This window comes from Plectropomus leopardus, chromosome 3 (genome assembly GCF_008729295.1).
Source record: "Plectropomus leopardus isolate mb chromosome 3, YSFRI_Pleo_2.0, whole genome shotgun sequence".
Taxonomy (NCBI): Eukaryota; Metazoa; Chordata; class Actinopteri; order Perciformes; family Serranidae; genus Plectropomus; species Plectropomus leopardus.
In genome coordinates, this window is record NC_056465.1 from 35,307,544 (window position 1) to 35,325,607 (window position 18,064).

Consider the following 18,064-nt stretch of genomic DNA (forward strand, 5'->3'; position numbering starts at 1 on the left):
ATTATTTGAACTGAGTTGAGTTCTAAGAGGAAAAAGTGAGTTTCGGGAAGGATTTTGAAAATTTCTGCTTGTGGATGAAAAAAATATTGCATATTCAACTAAAACACAACAAAATTGTGCTCCAGAAAAGAATAAGCACTCAGTGGAGATCCTAGAGTCTCTGATAAGCAGTTATGACTTAAATAGAAAGGCCAGAGAGCAGTAATAGAAAAGAAAGAAAGAGGAGGCAGAGCCAGAGTGGCAGGTCTGTACGGACTAAAAACCATCCCCGCTGGATCGGGGCTAAAAGCTCTGCCTCCTCCCCGTCACACGGACGGGGATTTCAACTGAACACAAGAAACCTGTGCTCCAGAAAAGAATAAGCACTCACTAAATAAATTAGGGTCACCAATCAGCTATTATGGCTTAAATATAAAGGTCAGAGAGCAGTGAAGAATAACGTCTTTGGGGTCACAGGTGGGAACCTCCTCTCATCAGTGTTTCACCTAGTTGGTCCCACAACACCTCCAGGAGCTTCGGCAGTGAACCCCAGTGAAAAGTCCTGCCACCTTCGACAGACCCAGGCTCCGTTTATGCGAGCTCCCGGTAGTGACCGTGACGATGCTACCTTCCCCAGAAAATGCATCACAATTGCCAATATACTATAACTCACATACAAAATAGAGGGTGAATTGGATCAACAAACACACTTTCTTGGATGGCAGCATGTTCTCACACAAAGAGACAGATACAATACACCGAAAATAATCACACATTCAAGAGTGCCATTGTCTGGGTTATTATATTAACAGACAATATCTTTTAGGTTAAGAGAGTGGACAGGGTTGGTGGACTCAAAAAAGAAAGAGATTCAAAGTGTCTCCAGAATTTATGGGATATTTCACAGTCAAAAAAAGGAGAGAGATTGTTTGTTTTGTTTACAAAAAGTACAGGATACAGAAATGAATATAGGGTGAGCAGGAGGGTCGGAAGGTGGGTCCAACAAACCCAGAACACGGAGTCCAGTGTTGGCTTCCTGCCTAATCCTAACCATCTGTGGCATCATATACGTTTGTTTAAGTCCTGGTGTTGGTTGCCATGTGTTTTTGTTGCCTAAACATAACCACATGCAGCATAATCCCACCATATGCTTTTGTTGACAAAGCGGCATTCAAGAACGTCAGCAGTGGACACAGAAGGATACCTGGACCGTAATATACAGACACAGAAGTCCACTTCAAAGCGGCAATATGTGACAACTTGGGATGAGAGTGTGTTAGTGTATATAAGACATGAAATTACCACATGGCTCATGAACACTTTGGCAGGAAAATCTCTCTGTCTCCTGACATGTCTGCCTCCTCCTCTGATGGGCCTGATGGGGGCATCGTCCCTAAAGGACAAACTCTCTCCAGCACAGCATCAGATGGGATGGAGGGATGATGCTGCTCTGTGTGTTTTTTTTTTTTTTAAAAAAAACAACTCTGACATTATAACAAAACTCAAAGTGTTATTCATCTTCTGCATGCAGGCGAGGACAAAACTTGTCCTCAAGTCTGTCTTCTGCAGAACTGGTCTGAAGGATCACAAGCTGAAGATAATGAGGCACATTGCTCCTGCTGCTTCTGTCACTGCAGCTCATGCACTGCAGTGTTCCTACAGCAGCTATACTGAGATCAGTATGGATTTCTTACAGTGGGTTCATTTTAAGGGAAAAAAGACTGAGGTTTCTCACCTGCAAAGAAAAAAAAGAAATATTTTCTTTCACTCTGACCTGTCTTGCTCTCAGTCATTATCGGGTTTCTTTTAAAGGATCTGAGCAGCTGCTGATACCCAGGAAGAGATACAGTATATATACAGCATTTCTCCAATACTGAAAGTTAATATATACACATAAAAGATAAGCAAAAACAAAAGACAATCTAAATAAAAGGTCCGAAAGCAAGAGAAAATAAAGAAACCTCTGAAGTGTTTTCATTAGTCCTGATGCTGCGTTGTGTGCTGCAGTTGTTTACAGGTAGAGCTCTGAACCACACAAAGTCACTATGATAATGTCCATTTACATTATTCTGGTATTCCTTTTGTTTAAGCCATAAAAGTAAATAATTACATTAAAAAAAGAGTCTTTAAACATATGTAATTCATGGTAAAGTTCAAACAGATTAAAATATGTCTCTCTGTTGACTGCATATTTTCCCCAAAATTGATCCTGTGGTTGATACTGCAGGTGGAGGGACTTAACCAAAACTGAAACTTGGAGCTGTGCCATAACGCAAAGAAAATCAGCAGAATGTGGATGTGAAGCTCAGCCTGGATACTGAGCTCGTTCCTGCAGCTGTGAAACTGAAATCCGCTGTGTGGATTTGGAGGTAGAGTATCTTTGACGTTCTGTCACACTCTTCCCCTCTCTGGCTTTTTGTTGGCAATGAGTCATCGTCTGTTTTATTCACCCCTATACTTCTTATACAAGCGGATTAAATACTAGTGACGCCCACAAGGACATCACAGCGTCAAGTGCCATTTTTAAAGGAAAAGCAATTAATTGCTTTTTCTGTGTCTTATAGAGTCTTTAGAGTCTCCATTAACCCGTGTGGTCACCTCAGCTAAGTCACAGCGCTGTCTGAAAACTGCTCTTACAACATGCTGTTTTCTCTCTGCTCAGATACCATGAATGACAAAACTAAGTGCTGCCCTTGAACAGTCTGCAAAAAAATAAAAGTGTTGTAGCTTCCACTTTAAGGAGGTGAAACAAGAAAGTGTTTGTATACACACTCCCACAAACACACTCATAATCTGTCTTGATGTTTTTGTCGTTTTTTTTTGTCGACCCCACTGTATATTGCCTGTATCAGTAGTAAGCACTGTAATTTATTGCATTTCTTGTAATTTCTTATATTACCTTTGGTAAGCCCTTTTGGGTTTTTATTTCTGTATTTTTTTAGACCTGTTTTTTCTCAGTTTTTAATGGTGCAAATAAATAAATAAATAGGTAAATAAATAAAGTGTTTTAAAGGGTTCACATTTTTGCTGCCAACCTTGGGATTAAGGCAGACAAACCAGATGTCTTCACTTATTGCAACAAGTGAGTGCAGGTGAAAGATTACAAAGATGACTGGCTGAGGTGAGGGGTTAATGTGTTCCTGAGACTTTTTGGGGGCTGTGTGTACAGGGTAATTAGATCATCTGCCAGAAACCACAAAAAACAGGTGCTAGCAAAAAACAAAAAACAAAAAAAAAAAAAAACTGGGGCAAAACTGGAAAAGATCTGAATAGAGGGACATGTCACGCAACAGATTGTGTGTGGGAGCAAAAAGCTGCTCTCTTGTAGGTAGCAGGCTTGATTGCAGGCAGGTGTGTGGATTGATGAGTGCCACCAGGTGTGAAGAGTGAAGGACTGGAGACAAGCAGGGTGGGAGGAGGACAAAGGAGAGACAAAACCACAGGCACACTCAAACGTGACTGGAAAAAATAGAAATCACACTCACAGACATTCAGGAGTCACCGTGAGCTGGGTTTGACATTTGCAGGTTTTCTGGTGTGAAGATATGAATTTTAATATTGTTTTAGCTTTTGCTTTAATTACATAAAGGGCAGCTTAAGTGTGAAAGACGGAGAGAAAATCCCAAAATGCTGAACTCAAAGCTACAAAACAAGAATCTGCTTCATGGTGGATATTACTGCTTTCATGTGGAATTTGTGAGCTCGAAGTTACAACATAAAAAAAGGTCACATAACATGCCTGCAGAAACGTAAAGCACCAACATTTTCTGCAGGTGACTGTGTTGTTATAGATGATGTTATAGGTGTGACATGGTTGTTACATTTGGGCATAACAACACAAATTCCTCTCCAGGAAGGTATTACAGTCCTGTGCTTGGTGGCTGACATGAAAAGTTTAGAAAACAGGTTGTAATGAATAAAAAAGAAAGCTAGGGGGAAGTTCAAGCCCTGGCTGCTTTCCCACCAATCACAGCATGATGTGTGTGTAATTACACTCTTTATCTTGTTTCATGAAAGAGAGCATATGACAGTTGACAGAGCAGGATAAAAACATGGCACACACAGCCCGGCTTATTTCTAAGATTTTTCAGAATCCAATTTTGTTTGACGTTTCAGAAAGCCCTCATTTTTTTTTCTTCTTTTTTTCTACAGTTCAGAAACAAATCAACAATCAGCCCAGTGAGCGGAGCGTTTATCCAGTCAGCAGTCGGGATGTTTTGTGTTGACGTCTGATTGAAGGACAGACCTGTCAACCATTTAGTGTGCGGCTTACTTTAAATGACATCTGTCCAAAGCAGATGCTTCATGAGCCTTTGCCGAGCACAATGAGAGCTGGGCTTTATGAGAAAAAAACAAAACAACCTGGTGGAGCCCAGAATGCATCAAAACTGGTCCAGTCTTGTCCTATTTTTATATTTATTTCTATATATTTATTTTTATATATTTCAGGCAGGATATCAAAATATTTATTTTTTTAAGAAGTTAAAATTTATTTAGATATTTTCAATTGTTCAGTGATCAAAAGGGGAGCTACAATTTAAGGGTTCCTTCTGAATAAATACACAAATAAATAAAAAATAAAACAAGAAAAAAAAATACTTCTGATTGTTGGTGCAGAAAATTGATTTAAAATGTATTATTTGCTAAAATTCAGCAACTTTTCTTTTTGTTCTTGCCTTAATTATCAGGTTATTTTTCCTTTTTTCATTTCTTTTTGCTAAATTTTGGGTAATTTCTTTGTTACAAAAGTTACTTGTCTCTTTTTTTTTGCTCAATTTCTTAAGTTGCTCATTAGCTTTTTTCCCCATATATTGAAAGAAATTCAACCAGAGTGCTTAGGTTTTTAAAGGGTTAAAATCTATACAGTCCTATTGTGTAATATGTCATGTATTGGCTGCTGTTTAGATCTGGCTGTAATCTTTTTGAATGGGCTCGCTCGCCGGCCTCATCTTAAACTATCTGCACAGCGAAGCCGTCGGTCGGAGGATCACGCTCTGACTGATTGCCGGCTGCTCTGAGGTAAAGGGCAGGCTAAGGTTGCTCCTCAGCACCACTCCCACCCTGATGACGTCACCACGACATTACATAATCACACAACAACACAAGACAACAATCTTGACACGACAGTGAATAAAAATATTAGATTATAGGCATTCTTTCAAGTGGATCACATATGTCGTTGCTCTCGGCCTAATTGGTGCATTTTGGCTGAATCGGAGGCGTGTGAGCAACTGCGTTTGGGTTTTTAATGAATGAATGCATGTCAGCTTCTGGGAGGTTGTCTAATCCCGTGTAATCCCGGCCTGATGAAACCAGATAGAGTGGAAATATTGGCAAAAGAGAAGGATTACTGACCATGGAGTCTGGCAAAACATGTGATCGCAGCACGAGCACATACTTTAGTCACACATATGCAGCTCTGGTCCCTGGCACACAAAGACGCCACACGCCACAGTACAGGCCTCCATTCATGATTCCTTCATATGTAATCAGAGGCGGGTGTGTGTCCCTCAATCCAAGCTCAATGGGAAGAATGCACTGCTAAAGAAGGGGGTGGAGTGTTGTGAGACGCAGACATCTGTCTCTATGTGTTACATTAACGCACATGTTGGACTATTCACTCAGTGGACACCTACTTGGCAATACATCTAATCTGAATCTGTGTGACCTGACTGCCCCCCCTACAGACACACACAAACACACACACTCTCATCCTGAGGACAGACTGTGAAGGACAAAGCGACCTGAATCACTCGAGCTCTGGGCAAACGAAAGATTAAAAGTCCTCTCCAGGGAAAATAAATAAATAAAATCAAATCTGTGCAGCAGACAGAACAGTTCAGGGCTCAACTCGTGCAAACACACAGCAGGATGGCGTCTTAAAAACAAGAGCCAGACTCGATTGTGAGCTCTTTTTTGGATAGACAACCTGAAAACCATAAACTGCACTGCTTGGTTTCAGCCTGAGGTGGTTTTTCGCTGTCAATACAGAGATTGACCTTTGTAAACCCTTTAATCGGCATCAGTTTATTTGTGCTGTGTCCCTTTCAGAAAGTTTAAAGCCTTTGAATTCCCAATAAAAGTTGTTCGGTTTCTTTAAAAACTTGGGGGGGGGCAATGATCAGCCTGGTAAGAGATGCCATGTAAACTGCAAGAAATTAGGAAAAGGTAAAAAGAAAACATAAAGAAATATAGAAAATATATTTCTTTTTTAAATTGGGAGAAAAAATATTAGTAATGTAAATGTAATGTGTAAATGTATGTCAAAAAACTAGGGGAAAACTCTAAAATTATTTTACGAAAATCTGTATATGTTCAGCACTTTTTCCAGGTTATTTTATTAATTTATTTTTCCAAATTCTGAAGTCATTTGCTAACATTTTGCAAAATTTCTTGCTTTTTTTTGTAAATTTCTCATTGCCGTCTTAAATGAATGTTTTGCAAAATATACCTTTGATTCTCCTTTTATATTCCCTTTGGATTCGGTGATCCACACATCTGTATAAACACAGCCTGCTGTTCCACTACAAGCTGAAGACAAGAGTCAACTTGTTGCATTAATTGTTTTATTAAAACACTCAAAACAGTGTCGAGAAAACTCACAGATGTGTTGCAATGTCTCCAGAAAACAGCGCTCTCACTCAGCAGCCCTGGGTACAACAACAACAACAACAACAACAACAACAACAACAACAACAACAACAACAACAACAACAACAGAGATTACATCATCAGCAGGACAGATCTGTCCCCCCTCTCCTTCTGCTCCACCAACCACCAGCACGTACGTACATGTACTGTGCACCCCTGTGATTGGCAGAGAGACGATGGATTGTTTCAGCTAATCCAGAACTCCAAACTGTACAAAATCATAACAAAAAAGTATGCACAGGATTAGAGCTGCGAGCGCCACTGACGACAATAGAATAAAGCTCATTTTGGTATTAAAAAAGAAAACAAACATTCTTTTGGTCCACAAAATCACAAAAAACACACTAGACTATGATCCCCTAAATATTTAAGTGAACTTCCACAACTTTATTGTGCTGAAGTCTTTATTCTTTTGAGTTAAAATGCAAGACGAGCTCTTCACTTCTGTCTTCGTTTTATTATGCTGAAGTATATTTCTTTTTGGCATCAGAGCAATTCGTCTGGGAATGGTGGGTGACCTTCAGTGCCAGCTGGCCGTGGGGGTTAATGGATTTGAAACATCTATTAAATCTGATGAACGTGGCATGATAACTGGCATTTTATCTTCTCTGTCCAACATGCATTAGCGGCTGTGATCCTTGTTTGCAACCCCAGAAAACATGTAACTTTAAACCTTAATAAAATGTACAGTTGTCGTGAATGTTTGAATTATTTATAGAGAAAAAAGCGTTTCTTGTAAAGATGTTTATTTCCAGCCTGTTGTCACTCAAAACTCGTCAATTACATCCACACTGTCAGTGCTTTTAGGATTTCAGCATGACGCCAAAAGCCACCTTTCACGTCCAAATGGAACGGGGCTGGATGGCGTGAGATGAGAATGCGTTCTGGCAGAACCAGGGGCGTTGTTATTATATGGCACCAGGCCGCTCCACATGCTACGAGCACAAATGGCGTCACTTGACACGGAGGAGGTCACATATACATGGAAGCGCTGAAGGACAGCGTCAGTTAATGACATAATATAAAGTGCGTGAGTGCAGTTATAGGGTAGGCAAGTGGGTAGGTACCACAAACTATCAACTTTTGTGCAGGAGTCTGGAGTTTGCTTCCCATTTTTTCCCCCACATATTACCACGTGTGTTGCCTACCTGGATTGCCATGTGCTGTTGTGTAACATACTGTGTCATTTGTTGACACCACAGCATCAACACCCTTGAGCGTAAACAGCTGATGCAGAAGGATGCCCAGAACCTGAAGTAAATGCAGAGCAGCACCATGTGACAATTTGGGATTAGAACACGCTGTTATTTCTGCTGTAAAATTTGACACTTTCTGATGGGGGTCTGCAGGGATTTACTCTATTTTAAAACCAGCCTCAAGTGGCCATTAGATGAACTGCTGTGGATTCTGCAGCAGCAGAATGAAGCACATTGACATCAGTTGGCGTTTTAATTTGTTAATAAGCTTAGATAACATCATAGTAATCTTATAATTATAATATCTTTAAATGCCCAGCCCTGTCAGGTAACACTGAAATTTCCCACTTCCAATTACAACTTTGGAGTTGCACATGTCCATGTGCTTTTAACTCGTAAATATGATAAATCCGATATTTCCGAGGAGCACGTGGCGGCAGCATCTGCGTGAAAAGGATGGAGTTTTAAAATAGGTACAAATACTTGGAACAAAAGGGGAATGCATGTCAGAAAATCCCTCTTAGAATTGAATCTAACATCATCAAACAACACCGTATCAGACCTAAAGTGGATGACAGCTGTGCCAACAAACGAGTGAAATTGTCATGGATCTCATGTGACTCCAGTAAACTCACAGCTACTGTACATCAAAGTCCAGTCAAATGCATCCCTGCTAATCCCTGGCCATTCTCTAAAGGCATTTATACATACATTACTGAATGAAATCCATCTGACCTGTAAAGCCCTCATGCATGCCACTTCAAACCACGCAGCAGGAGGGTGATCCTCTAAATACAGATTGTCATCAGACGCAGCTGCAGGACTTTCTGGATAAACACAATTTGACGGCGCTCACGTCATGAATTCATCGGTCACAGTGGGCACTTTTTTCTGTCTCTGACGGAGCACTTTGTTGAGTACAACACATAAAATCAACTGAATTAATTGCTTTCCCTTCAGAGCAACACGGCAGAATAGAGAAGCTGCTGTCAATTTCCCTCCGAGTGAGACAATCATTAACAAATTGACTGTTAAAAATCGGACATTTTGTGAGGACTGCAGAGATATTGAGTTTTTTTTCCTTTATTGTGCTGAAGTCTTTATTCTTTCAAGTTAAAATGCAAGACCAGCTCTTCACTTCTGTCTTCGTTTTATTATGCTGAAGTATATTTCTTTTTGGCATTGGAGCAATCCGTCTGGGAATGGTGGGTGACCTTCAGTGCCAGCTGGCTGTGGGGGTTAATGGATTTGAAACATCTATTAAATCTGATGAACGTGGCATGATAACTGGCATTTTATCTTCTCTGTCCAACATGCATTAGCGGTTGTGATCTTTGTTTGCAACCCCTGCATTTACCGCACAATTCACTGTCATTTCAGCCAGAACACACTCATTTGCAAAAAGAATAATACCCATGAATGAAACTGTGGAAGAATTTTTCTGAGGGCTACAGTATGTCGTAGGACTTGCTTGAGTGTCTCAAAGACGTTTCACCTCTCACCGGAGAGGCTCCTTCACTTCAGAGTGCTGAACTGAAGATGCCTCCCCGATACAGCACTTAGAGATACCGTGACCTGGATGACTTAGAGTCTTCATCGACTGACTGAAGAATCTTTAATTTACCAAATTTGATTTGAGTGCCGATTTCTGGTCAAGTGGTGAACTAGTTGGATCACACTTTTTTGCAAGGTGGATTTATTGTGGCAACAGCATAGTAATGGGCAAAAATTAACAAACAAAATGTTTTGAACAACTTTTTTAGAGTCAGATTTGTAGCAAATATATGTAAAATAATGTATTCACTAACTTACTTCTTTAATATTTATTTTTTATTTATTTTATTAATTTCTTATTTATTTTATTTTTTAAATTATTTTTCTTCTATATAACTTTAAAAAAAAATATTTTACGTAACGTTTTTGCTTATTTTCAGGTTATTTTCATATTTGTTTTTACTTTTACTTTTCGGCTTCAGGTCATTTCTTAGTTACAGTTACTTATTTTAACGTTTTACAAATATCCAAGCCAATAGCCAATATTTCAACCATTTCTTAAACTGCTCATTGCCTTCATCCCATACTTTACTTTTTACATACTTTTTTTGGTTTTCAAAGGGTTAAACGACCTCCTTTGACTTTTTAAATATTCATAGATGTATTTAAAACTTTTTCAGACAGGGCAGAGACATTCATGAACAAATCTTTTTCAACTTATGAGAGATGTACAGACCCTTGCAAACATCGTCACCTTCATATTCATATTTGTTCATTTCATATTCATCACACTGATTCTGACATTGTGTTTGGAATTCAAATAATGAACAAAGAAGCCGAGGACAAAAATTCAGCTCTTCCGATTTTCACCTACTAGACAAGGCCGAAGCGAATGCAGTGAATTGTGTAACATTTACATGAATATTACATTTCTTCTGTGAAGTGGCCTACCTGGGGAGAGTTGGATTAAATGAAAACTGACAAAATTACATACATAGAAGTAAAAAAAAAAGCTTGAAGAGAAAAACATTAAACGTTAAACACTGAAAACGACAGATTTCAGATATTGAATGGATGAGTTTTGGACCTTACAGCCTCAATTTAATTGAAATAGTTTTCTTTTTGCCCTTAATCATCTCAGTTATTTTCATTAAGCAGCGGTTAAGCAGCCGAATCACAGCTGTCCTCTCAGGATTAGAATTAATGAGCTGAGAAGACCACTCACTGATGCTGCCTCTTTCCCTTCCTAAATTTGCATTAATTAGACATCTCAGGTAGCAGATTAATTTATTTTATTAAGTGCTTGAACCACTCCAGTGCTATATCATTACAATTATATAATAATGATGGTAATGAGAGTACTGAGGATAATTGCCCTTTAAATTGCTATTTAAATGATGATTGTAATAATAGTCAGGATTATGTCATCGATTAATTCATATTTATTGTGCATAGTATTTTTTATTCCCTCAGCCTCCCGTCAGATCACCTGATAGCAAACTTGTCTTATTTACATGTCGTGCTAATATTAGCTAATGTTAAAACAAGATTTTCTTATTCCAAGTCATCACATGTTGCCGCTTTGCAGTAGACTTCCATGTCTGCATATTAAGTTCTCGGTGTCCTTCTGCGTCTGCTGTTGACGTTTCGGGATGCTGCTACCGTGATGTCAACACAAACACATGGTGGGATTACGCTGCATGTGGTGATGTTTAGGCAACAAAAACACATTGAAACCAGTGCTGGGACGTCAACAAAAGCACATGCTGGCATGGATGATAGGATTAGGCAAAAAAAGCTGAGGTTTTGATAGAAACATCACATTCAGATAGGAAGCGAACACTGGACTCCCACATGAAAGTCTGGGGTTTGTTGAAAATTGATGGATTTTCATTATACACATCAAATACATATACATATATTTCTGTAACATAATTATGAATAAATAATTACTACAATTACAATATAGTTTCTGGACAATTTTACTACTCATTTCTTATTTTCCTTTTAAAAAATAGTCATAATAATAATTTCCAGATCTTTTTCTCGTCACCTTTTACTAGTTTCTTGCAGTTTGTGGAACATTTTTTCCCGTTTTCAAAAGAAATCAAACTAATTTGTGTCTGAACGCAGCACAAGGAAACGGATGTCAATCCACCTGCTAAGCATTTTTAACCATCATGCACTGCAATGTAGTTTTTCAGCTTGCTCTGTTGTCCTGTGAGGTTCCTCCGCTCTGCTAACCTTTGTCCAATTGTTCATGGGTCTTTAATCCAGCCTCAGACCTGTTTAATACAGTAGCGCACTAACAGGATTGGGGATGTTAACCCCCGGGGACACGGTTGCCAGCTGTTCCATCCCCCTGGCGGTGGGGCGGCTCACACAGGGCGGCTGATGGGTGGAGCAGGGTGGGAGGGGATGCCTGGAAAGTGAGAGGATCTTCTTAGCTTAGCGCAGATTGCTGCAGCGAGAGGACGAGAGGGATGCTGAGCCCGAGGGTGCTTTAAAAACATCACGGAGATCTGGATATTTCACATCCCATCCAGTCCTGGAGTTTTATTTTGTGTGCTCCTTTTTGCTTCCATCACCACACCTGGATTTTAAGGTTTTGGGTTGGGTACATTTATGGGTTGCTGATAGGACGCAGGACAGCTGACTCACGATGGCCGTGGCTCTGGACGCAGTGTGGGTGAGGGTGAAGAACGTCTGCAAACAGAATGGGCTCCTCATCATGTCGGTGCTGGCCGTGGTCATTGGGTGTCTTTTGGGATTCTTCCTGAGGACGCGGCGCCTCACAGAGCAGGTCAGTCTGGCTCCGCCCCTTGACCCAGTGTGACGTCATACAGGCAGAAGATGGAGCTTTACGCTAAGAGCTTCTCCTCATTTACTCTCCTGCTTTAATTTCACACCAGGCCGCACTGACCTTTGTGGTTTTTAGCCTTTATCTGTGAATTTTAGCCTTTTAGCAGATTTTATGTTTTGTGTCCCTTTTCCATATTGACTATTTTAATTTTGCAGTGGTTAAAAGTAAACAAATACATTTTCTTACTATACATACTGTATTACCCCTTGGAAACTGGATCAGCATTAGTTTTTTGTGCTGCATTCAGCTTTTAAAAGCTGTGTAACCCTTTGAAATTTGATTTGATTTCTTTCAAAAACATGGAGGAAAAGGCATTTGGCAAGAAATGTTTTGCAAATTAAAAGAAATATTTGGAAAATTCTTCTTTTTTATTAAAGGTAGGGAAAAATGTCCACAAAACTTTTTATTTCTTGACTTTTTTCTTTGTCTTTTTATTCAAATTTCCAGGTAATTTTCTTGTACTTTATTACAATTTTTACTATACGATAACGACCGACAATAGTGACTCGACTCCGGATAAATGGAAGAAAATGGATGGATGGATGGACTATACAATATAGAAAAAAGGAATTACTGTACTACATTTAATGGACTGCTACAGCTACTGTTTTTAAGATTGTTCATGAAAGACACACATTAGCTTGTTAAAATCTGACACCCTTTTCAGGATCTCTTGTGTGTCTTGTGCATTTTAAATGTCTATGAGTTTCTCGCATTTTATCAGAGACATTTTCTCTCTAAACTTCTCACATGGTTTCATTTTAACAACTGTTTCAGGACTTAATAGGTCAAATATTTTACATAAAAGAAAGTTTAGACAAGGGGACAAAAAAACAACAAAAATAAAATATAAATCCTATCCCATCATTTCACAACCCCTCAGATTTATTGCAAGGGTTTTTTGTTCCTACCCTTTAATAAGAAAACATCAGTCTCCTGAGTCAAACTCCTGTGTTTGTTTGACCCGTTCATCCAGCCTGACCTCCTCCCAAAGCAGACTTCACCGTTCATATTACGTCACCTGACGTCATCCTTTGCTCTCATCTTAACTACCACGGCCACTCGAGGTCACCGCCTACGCAAAACTGAAATATAGGTCGTACTAAGCTGCTGTACAAACAACCTAAGTTTAATTTTTTGGGGGAGGGACAATCTCTATTTATCTGATGAGGTGACCGGACAACCAGGTTGGGAACTACTCGTATTCCTGCTGGATCATGTCCGATGGATACGATTTGGATGAGAAGTTTTTGTTGGTGATTTTTCAAGGAAGAAAGTGTCTTTATTTTTTGTTGCAGTGATGCTAAAAGCACAGATATGGAAGACCCTCAAATGTTGACCACTCAATGTTAGCATCACATGCTTTTAGAACATGAAAGCATGCAACATGTTTTAGTAAAAACCCAAAATACAGTATAAACCTGAAAATGAGCAAAATAGTTCCCCTTTAATCTCTTAAAAGAACACTTCACCTACAAAATGACCATTTTTTAATCTCTTAGTCATGCCGTGTCCTCTTAAATATGTGAAAAAATATTGTTTTTCTTGCAAGGTTCCACAGAAAATATAAAATACAATCAAATAAAATTTGATTTATTGAATGATTTTGGGTCACGTTAAACATCACCAAAACTATATCAATACCTCCATTTACAAACTCTCACACAACTGGTGAAGTAAAATTTTGTGTCACTTATTTCATCGTACACTCAATTCTTCCCTGGCACATGCCTTTTTTGCAAAAACTGGTATTGGAATCTGGCTTTGAAGTGAGTATAGATGAATTTGACTTTCAGTTTAGTTTTGTTTCAGTGTGTACATGAGCACTGGACTATTGCTTGAAAACCTGTGTTCATGTTAGTTTAGATGGATTCACTCAAACACATAACACAATACAAAAATACCTCTTTTAAGGCTACAGAGGAGAAATAAAAAGGGGAAAAATCTGTATGCTAGGGTGTTTTAAGACATGCAAAAACGCCAAAATGTCTCTTTAATTTGGACTTGAAACATTTTAAAAATTAATATTTTGCAAGAGATGCAATTTATAGGCTGTTCTGACTTTTTCTAAAAGCTCAATGAAAAACTTCATTGTTGTTTCATGCAGTGAATTGTGGTTTGTGTGTGTGAGAATCAGTGCTCAAATCTGGGCTGAATACAAACCCACAAGCTTATAGTAAATAAACTGAAGTTAATTCACATCGCAGCTTCAGCGGATCGCTCCAAATACAGCCAAGCAGCTTTATAGGGGAGCTCCATAAACAAAAATGCAACCTTTTCTTTCCCATCACCCCTGCGATTAAAACTCTGTCATCTTCTCAAATAGGCCCTAAAAATAACCCCGTGGTTCCTTTACTCTCACAATAGGGATTACAATCCAATCAATCAAATGCTCTCTCTAATTGAACATCAAATAAGAGTGCCTGTCTGTGTGATGACAAGAACACAGGAGGCAAAGACCTTTATGTTTTCAGACAATTTATAGAGGCCTGATCCCTGTGTGTGTGTGTGTGTGTGTGTGTGTGTGAGGTCTGAGAGCAGAGAGGAAAGTGTGTGCGTGTGTGTGTGTGTGTGTGAATGTGTGTGTGTCCGTCCAGCATTAGTAAAGTGAGTTAAGATGAAACATGACATATTTCTGAGGAAAAACACTGTGCAGCAGCAAAATGTTAAAGGATTAGCCCAAATTTAGTTATTGTAGCTTCCCAGCAGTGTTCCACATGAATTCAAATCCAAACATTATATTGTGGCTGAAGCACTTATGCTTTAGTTTCAAAATGCTATGTTTCCGAACTCTTCTAAAGAAGTTTTCCCTTGTGACCTGAAGTAGGTTTCTGCATGATGTTGTTGCTTTAAGTTTCTTTTGTGGCTGCATGATTCCCCGCTGAGACAGCGTCAGCTGAGCTTGCAGCCAGACAAAAACTTTCATGCTGTTATGATATATGCCGCCTGACAACCAAACGGCAACCCAGGTGGCATTTTTTGCTTCTAAAAATGTTCTGAGATTGGTACAATGCAACCATAATGTTCAGTGGCAAATTTTCTTGCAGTTCCCAGTGTTGGTTGCCATGTGATTTTGTTGCCTTAACATAGCCACGTGTGCACCGATGACATAAAAACCAGCCACCAAAGACTTAGAGGACTTTATGTTGCCCTTCATCTCCTCCTGTTGTTGCTTCAGAGCATTATTCAGCCCATCTTACTGTGCTGTTCAACCTGCTTCTTTAACATGTAATCAGTTACAAACAGGACCAAACGCACAAACATAACCAACACCAGTGACAGGATAATTGCCACCATGTGACTGTGTTGACATCATGGTAGCTGAATCCCGAAACGTCGACAGCAAATTCAGAAGGATAACTGGTGCGTAACATGCAGATGCAGAAGTCTACTGCATAGCGGCAACATGTGACAACTTCAAATAAGCACGTATTGGCATCACCCAAGTCATTGCAAGAAGCAGATTTAACAAAGAGGGAGAAGAGATGCACATATTCACAGAAATATCACAACTTTTTAGTGCTTAATGTGGCTTAGGATCCAAAGAGGTGGACCCCACATTACCCATATAGCAACCAGTGGCATTTCTTTCCTTTTTTTTCTTTTTTTTTTTAGATTTCTCAACACCACTACACAACTACACATCCAAAGTTTGCACAGCAGACTCTCTTTCATACATTTCTGTTCGTAGTCCCAAAGAAGACACATTTTCTTTGGATCACAGAGGTTTTCTATGAGAAAATGTTTTTTAGGCTGTTAAAATACTTGAATTGTATTCATTCCATGAGTGTATTATACTACATACTGTATTTGTAGCAGCCACTGCCTAAAAAACTAAATTTCATAAAGAAAGCATATTTCTGCAGTGTACAACTGAGTCTGAAGAAGTCCAGACTTGTAAAAGAGAACCCAAATAATAAGATGTTTTCTACAGAAAAGTTCGGAAATTTTGTCCCTCAGCAACCAGAATAGATTTGTTTTAACCATCAGGCACCTGAGCCACACATTAGGTTGTTTGAGCCCGGCAGGCATTAGCAGAGAATCTGCACTGCAGAAGCTCTTTAAAGCAATAATGGGTTTTTTTAAAATGGGAACTTTGTATGCATCAACAGGAGATATGTAACAAACAAATTTGAGTTCAGTTCAGTTCAGTTCTTCAGAGTTCTCAAGTTCTGCTCAAGTTGTCACAGTGGGGAGATGAAAAATGCAGATAAAATGGACAAAGTGGTTAAGTTCAGTGATTCACAGAAGAACAGTGTTTGCAGGTCTGGACAGGTGACAAGCAGGCAGGTTACAGGTAAAATAAAGGTCACTGTCAACGTGCAAAAAGCAAAGATCTGACAGGGAACAAAGAGAGGTGAGCTGGTTTACGTGCAGAGCTGCTAACGAGTGAACAAGCTGCAGGTGAGGAGGTGAACAGCACCAGGCGTGTCGGTGTGAGTGGAACAGGAGGGGAACAGGGGCTCATGACCTTACTTTGCATTCTGTTCCCCTCATTTCTGTCTCTTCCTTGTGTTGGAATAATCAGAAAATGGATTTACAACTTGGAAAATTTACATGAAAGCCCCCTCAAGTTGGAACAAGTCTATGAAAATTTTGGCACACGACTTGCAGAGCTGACTTCATATATGCAGAAACAAAGCGGTTGATGGTAGGAAACTTTTTATTTGCTCACATATTGCATGTAATTTTTTTGCTGACATTAATTTGGTAGTAGTAACTAAAAATATTATTGACATGTTGTTCAAATGCTATGAGCAACATAATACAATGCATCTCATAGTATCCATGTTGTTTCCTCAATATAACTTAAAGATCAAAAACACAAAAAAGTCAGAGGTAAAAACACAAAGTTGCAGACAGAGACACAAAGGGAGGCAAAATACAATTCACAAGCATTAAAATTTGCATTAAAAGAGAACTTTATATGAGTCAAAAGAAAACTCTCTGGGAGTCAGTTGTACAACCATGCAGGCTAAAAACATTGACATCCTTTATCTGCTTCTGAGTCTTTCATTTTAAATTTAAAAACATTAAACGACACCAGCTCCTCGAGTTTCAAATCATTCTCCAACAACTTCCAGGCTGAGTGTGCAGAACACCCAAAAGCCCTTTTCTCAATTTCTGTCCCAGTATTTTTGGACAGACCTAAAGAGGTCGCAGTAAGTACTGTAAGGTACTTTTCCTGCATGATAAAAACACGGAGGTAAATCACATTAATTAATAATGAATTAAATTAAATTACATTGCAGTGGTGAAATGTATTTCTAATGGACATGGCATAATGTTTTAAACAAACGTATAGCCTTTGCCTTAGATAATGAGTATACCCTCAAAAGAATAAATTGCGGATACTACATTTAATGGACCTATAAGCTCGTAGATTTGTGAAGTGGTACCTGTCCTGCAGTAAATGATTCCAGCTGTGGAGCCGGGGGTGGAATATTTAAGCTGTGTTTCTATTAAAGACTTTCCGTATAGTACCTTTAGAGCCAAAACTACCACCTCAGACAGGTACCTAGATCCTACATCTGTGTAGTGTTTCCACTGCAGACAGTACTTTAGTACTCAGTATGTGGACAGGGTTGTTGTTGTGCTCGGTCCAGCAGCTCTCGCTGTATTTCACTGATCACCGGTGAAACCGAGTGAAGTCTGCAACCCGTTTATCATCCACAGAACGGGGCTGCAGGCTGCAGTGACAGTCTCTGGAATATTTCTGAATAGTGGGTTTGTTGATTGACCCCTTGTCAGGCAAAAGCTGAATGACGTTTTTTTTTCCTCCAAATTAGTATGCATTTGCAATTAATATCCATTTGAAGAAACAGATGGAGTGGTCAAAGTAGTCATGTTGAATTTTAATGTGTGTTGATAGATTCACGCC

At 39.2% G+C, this 18,064-nt stretch overlaps 1 protein-coding gene across 1 annotated transcript in view; it reads left to right on the plus strand.

Moving 5' to 3' along the window:
- Positions 1–11,982: 11,982 nt before the first annotated feature.
- Positions 11,983–18,064, plus strand: part of slc1a7b (solute carrier family 1 member 7b) — a 45,868-nt gene continuing 39,786 nt past the window's right edge. Inside the window, exon 1 of the mRNA XM_042515292.1 lies at positions 11,983–12,123. Within this exon, the coding sequence (XP_042371226.1) occupies positions 11,983–12,123 (141 nt within the window). The remainder of the gene's footprint in view (positions 12,124–18,064) is intronic.